Raw genomic sequence first — 14334 nt, 5'->3', positions numbered from 1 at the left:
TAATAAGCCAGACATTACACAATAAACAATAATTATCAGTTACTCTTTGTAATGAGGTTGGCTGATTGGCTAAGTTAGGTCACATGGTTAGGTCACATGGTCCTGTTGTCTTTTAGGAAAGGTTTCGTTTCATTCAAAGTGAACAGTTACTGTTATCATGAATGGGAACTTGAGATAGAAGCAAAAAAAAAAAAGAGAAAAGATCTGGTTTCCCAGGAACCCTGACCCCATCTGACACTGCTCAGCCTGCTTCGAAAAGCAGGTGCAAAAACTTACCAACAGATGATTTACTTGAAATAAAACACTCGAGTGAAATTTTTTTTTTTTTTTTTGATTCACCGAGACGATAAGCCGCCAAAAATGAGAATTTCTCTCACGGGGTGAGCTGCGATGTGATTGGCAGGAACAGGCGTCCCCGAATGACCTCACGCTCATGTTTTCCCTTCATAATTCTCATCTCCTCCGTGTCATTTCTTCCGACATCTTTCTTGGTCCTCCTTCGCATCTCCCTATTAGGAGTCCGTGGGAAGCGAGCGCAACTTGGAGTGGGATGAGATTATCGCCATGGCGATGCGCACCCAAACAATGGAGATTTTAGGGGTGAGTGGGGGGGGAAATCGGTGTTGACACGGAAGCGCGAGTCATGATTTGGTCAAAAGTGCAGCAAATGAAGATGACGTCACAGAAATTGAATACCGTATTTTCCGCACTATAAGGCGCACCGGGTTATAGGGCGCACCCCCAAAAAATAGTTTTTGGTCCTATATTTTCCATACATAAGGCGCACCGGATTATAAGGCGCAACAATGGGAACGTGGACAAAACAGTCAGATGATTCAGTCAAACTTATTACCCCCTTAACATTCCCAAAGCTTACAAAGAAGCAAATACGTGTCTCAGACATGTACGGAAACAGTGTCTGTACGATATCACCAATCACTCAAATGCATCGTTCCAAATATAATTTCTTAGTTTCCATTTTATTTTTTGCTGGCAACTGTGTGGGCAGCAAAGTAAGAATTTTATTGTGCAGGGAAACGGGGTTCTTTACTGTGCATATGACAATAAACACTTGTAATTGAATTTAGTTTAAAAATAGACTCATCACAGAAACATCAAGATCGTTCTAAAACAAGATACCGGGAAAATATAAAGCCGCATAGCTCACCTAAGTTCTCTTGCAGCCATCACGTTCAATAATGATACGTAACCATACGTCTTCTTACAACCGTGAGTGTAGTAAATCCAGGAGAGTCAAATATTTACAAATAGAGAATAGTAAAAAATGTTTTCTCTGTGCCGTAGTGCAACCCAACGTGCGATTCACATTCATCTTTTTCAGCCAATTGCTGGCTTTGTTTCGGCCCTTTAGCCTTTGCGAGCCTGTAAATGATAAAAAGGATCCGCCCCCTTTACCTCCGAATAACTTTAGCCAATAGTGACTGATTCAAATGATGATTGACACATTAGTTAGGAAATGAAACGCCGGTATATAAATCCCAGCATACACCGCGGACGACTTCGCCTTCGGGGGAAAATCTAGTCGGCGGCTGCTTGCCTTAGTTGCAAGACTTTGCGACTTAATATTGATCCATATATAAGGCGCACTGTATTATAAGGCGCATGGTCAGCTTTTGAAAAATTACTAAATTTTGTGCAGGCCTGGGGAGTCACGGAACACATGGAACGGCAAAAATTAATGTTAGCAAGCTGTTTGGATTTATTTTCATTTTGTTTCTGTCGCATTTTATGTTAGTTTTGCCGGAAATCAAAGAGATCAAAGCCAGGAGAGAAAGCTTACCACGTGTTGTGAGTCATAATTTTACTCATATTTAGTTTATTTTGTCTTTTATTAGCATATTTGGTATTGGAGTAATCCAAAAGTAATTGAAAGTAATCCAGTTAAAGTAACCCTACCCAACGCTGTAGTTAATAGTTAACTCATGATTAAGAACTCGTTTAGTAGTGTCAAAATAGTTGTTAAACATCAAAATGAGTTATTTACACATGACATAGGTATTTGTGTCATCAGTAAACAAATAAATGAATTTGTATCCTGTTGGGTATATCATTGAAAATTGTATCCATACAGACTTCCGATAAAATCAGGATGTTATCTTTTGGGCCTTAATATCCACATTTAATTTTAGAATTTGAAATTATTATTATTATTATTATTAAGAAGAGCAGCTTCAGCGACAGACTCCTGTCACAGTCTTGTACCACGGACAGACTGAAGAGATCTTTTCTTCCTCATGCCATGAGGCTCTTTAACTCCACCCGGCGGAGTAAAGGCCCACATTAAACCACACCCCCTACATCGCATATTACCGTACTTTTATTGCAGTGTGTATTTTATGTAGCACTATTTAAATACTCTATACAACACGCTACAGTGGGTATTAGCACGTCACATTGGGTATTTGTATATTGTATTCCTTTTGCTTAATTATTGTATTGTTCTCAGCGAAGGGATGCTGCTGGAAATGTGAATTTCCATGCGGGGATGAATAAAGTATCTATCTATCTATCTATTTATTATCCATGTCATCAATTAATTTGATGCCAGCACAGTACTAGGAAATCTTTGACGTGTATAGCCGTCAGTGACAATCAATATGCCAACATTGGCAAAGCAGTGAATATTCCGGAAAATTACTGAATCCAAAACATAAAGTCTTAAATTTAATAGCGCAAAAAATGCTGTAGCTGGCGGGCAGAAGAACATCTGCTTTTGTGTGCGCTAGCATCATTGGCGGCAACTTGGCTACGGCGTTTCTGCTGAAAAGACGTTTTCTGGAAAAACTGGGCAGAAAATAACGGGTTGGGATGGATGGGGCCCACATCTGTTTCTGCTCGGCTCACTTTTGAGGGGCGGGGTTTAGGGTGAGCTTAGTTTCAACTAGGGCTGCAACGATTAGCCGACGTTGTCGGCAAAAATCAATAAGAGAAATACAGTAAATTCCGGACTATAAGCTGCTACTTTTTCCCCAAACTTTCAACCCTGCGGCTTATTCAGTGATGCGGCCAATTTATGTAACTTTTCTAACGGCCGCCAGCGGCGCTCGAGTACAAAAGGTAAGATTTAGACCGGTGGAATAAATGCGCAGAGGAAGACTGCAACTTCTTAGCTTGTGCACAAATCATGCAATCCTCTCCTGGCTTTCGACTTGTTTCCGATACTGATCACGTTTTTGCTCTTCCATCCCAGCTACTGACCTGTTTTTTTCCCATTCCCGACACCGCCATCCCACTTCCGCGTTCAAAGCGACCTGCTCCCCACGACCAGCGATCACCGGATCACGTGTGCAATCCTTTCCCTTCTCCCCAATAAAGCCATAAACGTTACGCGAGTGGGTCCTGTTTCCGTTCTGGTCCTGACATATTCAAAATATTCACTAAATTCTTCAACTATTTATCATGAGTTAGTGAAGTAGTTAACCTATTTTTTTTACTCCTAAGTATGTATTGCAAGAGTCAACGAAGAGTGTCAGACCCAGAACCAATGGTAGACCCAAACGCGTAACGTTTTGCACAAAAGTTTATTGGTACATCAAGGAAACAAACGCCAGTGATCCGGTGCTCGCTGGATAGGGGGAGCAAGCAGCTCACGAGATGGGAGCGTGATCGGAATGCGAAAGTGGATTTGCCGGGGAGGGAGATCAGAGCATGGTCAAATGGGCAAAACGGGTCGATAGCCGGAGTGGGAAATCAGGAACAGACGAGTAGGATACGGATGAAAATGGGACAGATGGGAGCCAGAGTCAAAGTGCTTGCCTTGCGTATGCGGAGGTTCACTGACGGACTAACAAGGAGTGAATGAAAGTGTTGAGTTTAAAAATAGAAGGTGAATCAATCAGGCAACGAGCAGCAGCTGGCGCCAAAGGAAAGGTGAGGGCAATGAGTAATCATGACAGGAGAGTACAATTTTAATGCGACATGTAATAATGGGTTAGTGTATTATTTGGATTGTTCACGGATGCTAATGCTAGCACATCGCGGATGTGTAAAACTGTACAAAACGAAGAACAAATAGTCATGAAAAATTAGAAACACATGCTAGCTTAGCACTAATCAGTTGCTAGCTTCGACAAAACAACATGGAAATGCTTAAAACTTGACTAAAAGCAAAACAAAATGCATTGAAATAGAACTCTCTGCTACCAGAATAGGGGCGCTCGTCTTGGGATCAAGGGATCCCAGTTCGAATCCCGGCTTGTCCGTGTTACATGTCGAAGTGTCCTTGGGTAAGACGCTGAACCCCTAATACCCCCAATAAGCAGGTTAGCGCCTTACATGGCTGCACGGCCGCTATTGGGAAATGTGGAGCACATTGTAAAGCGCTTTGGGAAGTCATTGACTTGAAAAGCGCTATAGAAATGCAGGTCATTTCATTTCACTCTATAAAATTTGGGGGTGCATTTATTCTCTCTGCAAAATCAGAAACACAAATTTATCGTTTCTTTGCCGATGTGCGATTTAAAAAAAAAAAAAAGCAGTCGTATCTCCTTGACACAAGGTTTCGTTCATCCAGCTGGACTCCGCAGGTATGCAGGTCCCCCTCCCCCGCCGAGCCCCCAGACAAGGCGTGTATTGTGGCTAAGGGGAAAGCGATGCGGCACGCCAGACGCCATTTTTTTTTCCCCCTCACCCGAGTACGCATTCAACCAATGTTGAAAGAAAAGGTGCGTTTCATGTATTCAAAGGCGCGCTCCACGAGGGTCGCCGGGGTTATTCCGTCACCAATACGAAACGCTGTCGGTGGGGCAGGGGATTATAAAAATTTACCTTCCCAAAACAGAAACTGCGATAATATAGAAATAAAACAAAGTGCAAAAATAAATAGTAAAATAGAGTAGACCCCTGGGATACGGCATCCCTTAACCACTAGGGTCATAGGTGCACCATTTCCTGTGGTGTGTCTTGGGAAAGTACAGCCTGGTGGCACCCGTCCCTCTACAGGCCAACATATGTTTCCACCCGGTCTCGAACCGAGGACCTTTCACTCGTTCTAACCACTGCACCACAGATACAAACTTTGTAGTGTTTGTGCATATGATGAATCACGTCTTTGTCTGCTATTGGTTGACGTCACGTAAAATGCTGGTCTGCTATTGGTTTGCGTCACAGCATCATGAAAATGAGATATGCTATTGGCTGAAATACAGAGCTGCCAAACATTGAAAATGCAAAGGAGAATTTTCGGATATTTTCCGTAGTAGCAACTGTTTTAATTATTAAAAAAAAACAACGGACATCAAACCAGCTTTTGCTGCAAGTGTCCAGCAGATGTCACTAATGCACCATAAATAACCAAAGATTAAAAAAAAAATGTCAAACATATGGGCGTTGCTTGATTTCTTTCGATTTCCACATCTTTCATAAAATCACGTTTCGTTATTTTCTATGAACTGGGGTAGAACTATCACAGAAAATTAATAGTATTTGGTAGCCTTGGAAATGCTGTATGCTGAACTCCCTCCCACAATGCCTTTCACTTTCCTGTTTCAGTTCAGGAACTAGTGTGTTACGTACAGACTTCGCAAGTTGGCGATATTGTACTGTATTTATTCACCATGGATCCAAATCTCGCAGTGATGCTCAAAGGAGAAGCAGGATAACCATGGAACCAAAGCTTACGATTAGGAATAAATACGAAGAGGGGACACGGATCGCTACCCTTGCTTAGTTGCATGGTTGTAACCAACTAAAGAGAAGTACTATTATTATAAACAATCTTCCAAGGGCATGACACTCCTTCCAAGTGGAATGTTTGAAATCAGTTTAAATTCGTCTACTGTCTCCTCCCCACCTGCATCCACCCAGTAACTCCGCCTTACCATCTCAAGTAATTTCCTTCTTAAGGTAAATAAACTGTTATTTTCTCTTACATGTCTATTTATTTATGTTTTTTGTGCGTATATCATACATAACTAGTGCATATACACGACTATATATTATACTATATATGACTGTACACTATTGTGATATCTTTATGTAAGGTAGTAAGAGTTCAAAACTAATTACCTTTTTTCTATTCCCCGCTATAAATGACAATTTCATTTTGCGATCCCCGCCTTAGAACCGATCAATGTTGTATCCTGGGGGTCTACCGTGCATCTAATTTAGAAAATGATCTGACGACAATGGAGTCTTCTTACCTTGTACGTGTACCTCCGTTTCCCCGTTTCGCGGACTGCCTCGAAGTCGCCTCTCCGGTTTTTTGCTACCAGGACTTCCGACTCCGCCGCCGGAACTTACGGTCCCGAGTGACGGCGCGTGAGACTTGCTGCTATCAAAAAACAAACAATGTATGCTAAGATCAGAAATATTGAATCTATATAAGAATATGTATCAGGTATATTTTAATTTGACTTAAGATAATCAATTAGAAATATAGTAAAATAAGAAAAAGAAGACTATAAGGAAAATTGTGAGCTAAGAAATGAAACGAGTTGTACATTAATCACTCATAATGTCAAGTGCATAGTAAAAAAAAGGACTTAATGTTTAATATCTATTCAACGTGTGTTATTTTGAGTAAGTAAAATAGATTTATTTTATTTTGATAGCTTTAGTAAATTTCAAAATCATCCTAAAAAATTGATTATCTTCAAATGTAAAATAATAAAACAATTAACAACAAATCAAAGTATTTCTAGCTTTATATTTTTCCTGAATTAAATTTTTTTTTATATTTTTATTGACAAAAACATCAATCAAAACTTATTTTAATTCTTTTACTTAATATAAGTATATATTTATTTTAGTTTGAAAGCTTTCGTAAAGTTAAAAATCATACAACTATTTTTGTTTATTGAAAATAAAAAAATATAGAACAATTTGATAAAACCATTTTAATTTAAAAAAAATTAGAACAATAAGAAATAATAATGTTTCATTTAAATACCTAAACATTAAAAAAAACATGTATAGTATTTTACTCTAATATTTTACATCAATTAATGTTTCTTTTGTTTAATTTCCTAAACACATATATTTTTTATTTTTTTAAGTTTGATCTTTTAAGTCAATTGATTAATGTATTTTTTTCAATTCTTAAAAATCACAGAAAACTGATCTTTAGATAGATATTGTGTTTTTTTTGTGTGTGTGTATCATAGGGGCACTATTTCCTGTGGTGTGTCTTGGGCAAGTACAGCCTGGTGGTGCCCATCCCTCTCCAGGCCAAAAATATCTTTCCACCCGGTCTCAAACCTGGAACCTTTTGCTATTGAGCAAATGTGCTAACCACTGCACCACGGAAACACTCTGGCATAGACATAATGTAACAAATAATGTTTAACATGCCTGGAGTCTTTTGATTTTGATTCTTTTAATCATCAAAAGTTTATTTGTCTTTAATTGTGTAAAATGAAATACAAACCGTATTTTAGTTTTATATTTTTGGTACAGTAAAAAAAATGAATGTTTTTGTAATTTCTTAAAAATAATGACAAAATAAACTAACAAAATAAACGCAATTTTAGTTTTAGATTATTAGTAAATTTGGAAAAAATAATACAGTATATTTTTTTTAAGTTGCTTGAAAAAAGTATTTCAGTATGTTACATTTGAGTAAAAATAAAACTTCTTTTAACGTAAAACAATACCTAAAATTATAACGATTCTCTCAATTTACTAGTGATATCCTCCATAAAAATGCGTTTGGCCCCTTGGATGCATAAGTGGGGTCAGAAACGACCCTATGGGTTGTTATTCTTCAAAATCTTTCAAAATAAAATAAAGGTGTAATATTGTCATATTGCAGGTATTCATAAAACATGTACATGACATGGTTTCATTAGCATTCCACCCCCCCAATTTTTGACCCCACTCATGGAAGAATGCACGTACTGGTTAATAGCATTTCTATAAGCAAAATAGAGAAAGCATATGGTCACCTGTAGCCATTGTGTGCGGGCCCCAGGCTTCCTTTATAGATTGTAGACGGCGGTGAATTGAGCCGATTCTGTCGCTCCAATTGCCGCTGTTCCTTGATCTTCTTGGGCTGAGGTTTGCTGTACGTTTCTTCCCGAATATAGTTCGACATGCCGTACACGGGGATTATTTCTGAGAAGACAACGCAAGGGTTAGCGCAGCTCGCTAGCTAGCAACCAGGTCGGTTTACAAATACAGTGGTACCTCTTTTTACGAGATTCGTTTGTATATTCATAAGTTTTTTACATGTGCCCGCTCGTTTTGGGCCAAATGCTGCTTGGGCCAAATGCTGCTCCCATTCAAACTCAACGCTTTCCTGTCACTCCTTGTAAGTCTGTCAGCAAACCTCCGCACATGCAAGGCAAGCACTATTTGACTCTGGCTCCCGTCTGTCCCGCCCTTACCTGTATCCTGCTCGTCTGCCCCTGGCTTCCCGATCGTCTCCAGCTCCCTGACTTTTTCCTTCCTTCGACCACGCTCCGATCTCCTGGCTCAAGTAATCGACCCGTGTTTGTCCACCGACCACGCTCTGATCTCCCGTCCCCGCTACTCGACTCGTTCCCGCCTTCCGACTACGCTCCGACCGCCCGTGAGCTCCCTGTTCCTCCTCCCAGCGATTGTCGGATTGCTGCCGCATGCTTTCCTGAACCCGACTTCTCAGCTTTCGCAATTAAGTTTGTTGTGAAACGTTACGCGTTTGGGTCTACCGTTTTTTCAGGTTCTGTCAGGGGCTCTAGATGTGGGATGCAATTGTTGAGGAAATCTGGGGGTAGGATTTATTAAGCATATGCTTCTCCCTACTACTGTTGTGGAAAATATGTCTGGAGTTCTCTGAGTTTCTTTGGGATGACGAAATAAAGAGCTCCCCCTCATGGCAAGCCCCGGTGTACTTTATTAAATCACGTAAGAAGACTTAAAAGATTATCGAACCTGCATTTTCTCCTACACTACCTTTCAAAATAGTACGATAACATTGTTTGTGTTTTGTTTTTCTCTCGATTTGTTATTTTATTTTTGTCATATTCAAAATAAAAGTTCCATTCATTTGTTCCTTCCAGGATCTAATCGTAACTCGAACTGCTCATGTAACAAATACATTTTCCTGATATGAAATAATTAAATCGGTTTGATCGGGACCCGGACTCTGCGGGTTTGCATCAAACCTTAAGTACCGGTATCATTTTTCGTTCATTTTGCCGGCTGTGGTTTTTGGACTGTGTACTTTATATTCAGTTACAATCGCGGGACTCAAAGCAGGTTTGGACTAATTTTGTGATTGTGTTACATGTTTTAGTGTGGGCGCATGCGGCTTATATACAGGTGCGCCTTGTGTAAGTACAAAAGCGGTTATCCTTTTAAAATGTGGTGGGCGCGGCTTATAATCAGGTGTGCTCTATAGTCCGGAATTTACGGTAATTGCTGTGTTGTGTTTATAAGGTTCATTATCGCAGAATAAGGGGAATTGCAACCATTATTAAGAGAAGCAATTGGCAGAGGTTGACGGGTATAAGATCAAGAGACTGTTGATACGTACGCACTTACTGTACACTTAAATTTAAAGGTACGGTAACTTACAATTAATGTAGAGTCCGCCAAAAATGTACAGCACTTTTTTTTTACTGTAGCAGTTTGCATGGGCAAACTAGACAAGCTGACGTTGGTGGTAAGCAGTCACGAGCGCTGAGCGGTCTCTCGTGGTAGCCTCTGGTACTGCACGTAAACAGGAACTTCCTTCGTATAGTGAGCAAGATTTTTGTTTAAAAAAAACACTTGTATACCACGGCGGCACAGTGGTTAGCGCTTGTGCGGCACAGTTCAAGTCATGGGAACCTCCTGCGTGGGTTCAAATCCAGCTCCAGACTTCCTGTGCGGAGTTTGTATGTTCTGACCGTGCTTGCGTGGGTTTCCTCCAGGCACTCCGGTTTCCTCCCACATTCCAAAAACATGCATGTCAGGTTAATTGGCCGGTCCAAATTGTCCCTAGGTGTGAATGAGCGAGTGAGTTGTTTGTCCCTGTGTGCCCTGCGATCGGCTGGCAACCAGTTCAGGGTGTCCCCTGCCCACTGCCCGGAGATGGCTGGGATGGGCTCCAGCCCCCCTGCGACCCTAATGAGGATAAGCGGTACGGCTAATGAGATGAGATGAGACTTGTATACCGAAACTTTTGTGTTTAGAGGTGCTTGTATGAAGAAGTACCACTCTATAAGGCTTGATGGTGATGTCAGTACCTGGGTCTCCATACATGGGGGGAATGTGATGCTGGTAGTACTGGTGATGGGTGAGCTCGCCGGGGCTTACGGGCGGGTAAAACGAATGCGAGTTGGGGATGAAATGAGGGTGTGTCAGGTAGGGGGGTAGGTGATGAGTGGGCGACAACGCCGGAGAGTAAGAAGGGGGGTAGCATTCCGGAGACTGAGGGGTCACTACCACCCGACGGACTCCCGTGGTATCTTCGAGGACCTGTGGGGGAAAAACCAAAAAAATAAGTTTACACTGATTAATATTCGACCACAAGATGTCACTGTGCCGTGTAGTGCAACTGAAAACGAGTGTTACAAAGCACAATGAAAAGTACCAACTACGGAGACTCCAATGATCAAACCGCACCATTTTTTATTTTTTTTTTTGCCCAGCCTATCACAAGGTTTTGAGGGGTATCCGTAGCAGCGGGATAGCTGACAATCATGTAATCTCCTTAAGTGTGTAATAGGTTTATTCTGTTTTTAATATTGGACACCTGCAAAGGCCAGTTTGTTATTTTGACTATTTTACCTCACTGCCGTTTATTGTTTTGACTATGATGCACTGTTTATATCGTTGACATTATCAGCCAATCAGGTTGCTTTTCTTTGAATTCCACACCTTTTTGGGCGAATCTGCTTTTGTAACCTAGTCAAGTCAAGTCATGTTTGTTTGTATAGCCCTTGATCGCAAGAAGTCTCAAAGGGCTGTACAGACTACAGACTATTTCAGACTATGCGTGCCAATGATTTTATTTATCTTTCCAATTCTGTATCCATCCATCCATCTAGCCTGTATATGTACTTGTAGCTCAGAAGGTAAAGAACTCGTCTTGTGATCAAGAGGTCGTAGATTCGATTCCCGGCTCCTCCAAGTTATATGTCGAAGTGTCCTTGGGCAAGACACTGAATCCCTAAAGCGCTTTGGGAGGTCTTTATTGACGTGAAAAGCGCTATATAAATGCAGTATTCAGTATTTACTATTGTTACTATTAGTTAATATTATTATGACCCAAGCGATTTAATAAAAAGAAAGGGCTCAGAGGAGGGCTTTTAGAACAGGTTGGAATTTCTTATCTGAGGTTGGAGCTCTCTCTGTTCTTGCAAGTTCAAAATACATGGATTGTATTCTCCTTTTATTTGGGTGTCTACTAAACTATAAACTCAGTGTTCTCGTTTGCCTGCGTCCCTGCGACCTAGACGCATTATTTTTGCTAGGGACGCATCGTGTCAAATCAACGTGCGTCCCCGGGACGCAACTTTTTTGACACAAAATTGTCATTATTACCCGATTACATTTTTTTAAACAAAGATTAACCGCACTCCAAACTTTTCGTCAGGCAGATCCGCCATTGTTGTTTTGGTCTCGCGGTTCGAGTTTTCCTCTGTACGCCGATCTCGAGTTCGAGTTGTATAGTGAAAGTCCGTCTCTTTTTAGAGAACCGGCTTTTTCGGCTCAACTCATTAAAGAGCCGGCTCTCAAACGGCTCACTTGCTTTGATGCATTATATTAGGAACGATTATGTTGTATAAAGAAGTTAAGAAAAAAAGGAAGTATAAAAGGAGAAAATGAAAAAAGACAGGTTTGTGGTGATCCCTTTTAATCAGTATATTACCAACAATAATTTAATGCAGAAAATTAATTAATAATTTGAATAAGAAAATGTATTATTCTACTTAATTATATTTGCATGTATTTTTTCCTTCTACAGTGAACATCCAAGCGACTTCATTTTTGAACTTTTTTTTATAAAAAACCTCATTCATGTCGAGCAACTCAGTGTCTCACAACAAAATGTTCAAATACAATATATATGATATAAGGAAACACATGTACAATATAACATGTTAACTACATAAATAAACATGTTTGAAAAAAAAAAGATTTTTTTGTATTTTGTAAGGGAAAATACGAAAGTTTGTAAGGGCATGGAGCACACTAAATTTTGGGGAGCCATAGATCTCTGTTGGGACCCATAGATTTTTGAGCATGCGAGTCCTCGGGACCCATCACTTTTCAGAGGTAAAATGAACACTGTAAACTTATCAGTAAGCGCCATGTTATGCGAAATAAATACAAATCTCTCGACTTACAAGTATTTAAAACAACGCACGTTTTGTTTATTATTCAAAGTAATATATTTTTTCAATTAACTACGTTTTTTTACAACTAGCAAGCACCAAATAATACAAAGTGTCCCTTTAAGAGCCTCATTTTACTTTCAGTCTATTTTGAAGGAACTTTTCAGTCTTAATTGTGCAAAAACCCTGCTAGTCCTTTGCAAACTTTGAGGGGGTGATTGAGGCGCCTCCAACAGGCCTCGCATTCCAGGCCAGGAGCGAAAAACAACAAGCGCCCCCTGTGGAGATGGGGGAGTCAACTCCACAACACTACAGCGATATCATCAGACACGCATATGTGCTGAAAACATCAAAACAAACACAAAGGAAAAAAGGCCAGCCAGAATATGGGTGTTGTGGAGGGCAGAATCCATTAAAAAGTTACTTTTTGGCAAACCAATTAGGTAATGAATACATGAACGGATGAATGAATAAATAATTCATAACTTTATTCAGTTATTCAAGTGTTTGAATGTATTTTTTCTTAAATACTCCCTTTATGTTTCTAAACTCCTTTTTATTAACATACCAAAGGTGAAGTATTTTTAAGCCAAGTACACACCCAAGCAGGGCATCACTTTGACATTTATATTATAATTGGGAAATAAATATATGAATAAATAATGAAAGACAGACAGACACAGACAGACAGACAGACAAACTAAACAAACTAAAAAAGAAAAAAGAAAGAATGAATGAACGAAGGAGGGAAAAAAATGGTATGATTTGATAATACCAAAAGAAAGTAAAATTAAGGAACAAAGTTGTTTTTTCTTCTAAAAAAGGAACCTAAATGTCACGATTACCCAGTGCCCTCTCCTGTGCCCGCTCGTTTGGCGCCAGCTATTGCTCGTTGCCTGATTGGTTCCCTCCGATTTAAACTCAACGCTTCCATTTACTCCTTGTCAGTCCGTCAGCGAACCTCCGCACATGCAAGGCAAGCACTATTTGACTCTGGCTTCCGTCTGTCCCGTCCTTACCTGTATCCTGCTCGTCTGCCCCTGGCTTCCCGATCGTCTCCGGATCCCTGACCTTTTCCTTCCTTCGACCACGCTCTGATCACCCGTCTCAGGTATTCAACCCGTGTTTGCCCACCGACCACGCTCAGATCGCCCGTCCCGGCTACTCAACTCGTTTCTGCCCATCGACCACACTCCGATAGCCCATCCCGGCTACTCAACTCGTTCCCGCCTTCCGACCACGCGCCGATCCCGTGAGCCCCCTGCTCCTCCTGCCCAGCAATCGCCGGATTGCTGGTGCTTGCTTTCCCATACCTGACTTCTCAGCATCCGCAATAAAGTCCGTTGTGGAACGTTACGCGTTTGGGTCTACCATCTGTTCTGGTTCTGACAATAAATCCTTGAAATATGCAGATAGGACAGTGGAAACATAATTTTTCTAATAAGATGCATTATTTAGCAAATCTTAATTTAGAAAAATAATGAAATTGCTATGGTAAATGTAACTGTCAATGGTCTGCATTTATACATAGCGCTTTTCAAGTCAACGAAGACCACCCAAAGTGCTTTACAATGTGCTTTACACTTTGCTCATTTTTCAAGTACTCCTGAAATAATACTCAATTTTTCGTATTTGTTTATGTCTTTTAAGTTAAGAAAAAAAAATAATTTAGAAGAAAATACACTGTAAATTTGCAAAAATGTTTAGGGTGGTGTTTTTTTTACTTGGGTAAATAGGGAAAATAGAAATTGAAGGAATTATATAATTGTTAAAATGAGCAAAGTTTTGTGATAATTTGCGGCATTTTTATCAATAAAAATGAGGGGAAAAAATAGTATCATAAAAACCTTTCATGTACATTTTTCCCCAGAAGTTTTTTTGTTGGAATTTCTAATAAATACTACTGTGAAAACATATATTCCAAATGAATACAACTATCTGATGTGGCCCATCGCAGATATTTATGCCTTAATTGTGTAATATTTGACCACTAGATGCCGCAGTATAATGTAATGCAGGGGTCCCCAACCTTTTTAAATGTGAGAGCTACCATTTGCTACTAATTAGTGCA

The 14334-nt window shown here is 40.1% G+C and overlaps 1 protein-coding gene across 1 annotated transcript in view; it reads right to left on the bottom strand.

Moving 5' to 3' along the window:
- The window catches only part of fndc3ba (fibronectin type III domain containing 3Ba), a 197092-nt gene that overhangs the window by 67391 nt on the left and 115367 nt on the right, over window positions 1-14334 (bottom strand). The window contains exons 5-7 of the mRNA XM_088354092.1: window positions 10170-10401; window positions 7905-8073; window positions 6162-6289 (exon numbers count right to left, since the gene is read on the bottom strand). Of these exons, the coding sequence (XP_088210218.1) occupies window positions 6162-6289; window positions 7905-8073; window positions 10170-10401 (529 nt within the window). The remainder of the gene's footprint in view (window positions 1-6161; window positions 6290-7904; window positions 8074-10169; window positions 10402-14334) is intronic.

Source organism: Urocampus carinirostris, chromosome 15 (assembly GCF_059441175.1).
Source record: "Urocampus carinirostris isolate Australia breed hairy pipefish chromosome 15, RoL_Ucar_1.0, whole genome shotgun sequence".
NCBI lineage: Eukaryota > Metazoa > Chordata > Actinopteri > Syngnathiformes > Syngnathidae > Urocampus > Urocampus carinirostris.
Note: the sequence above shows the minus strand (reverse complement) of the source record. Positions and strands in the feature narration are given on the sequence as shown.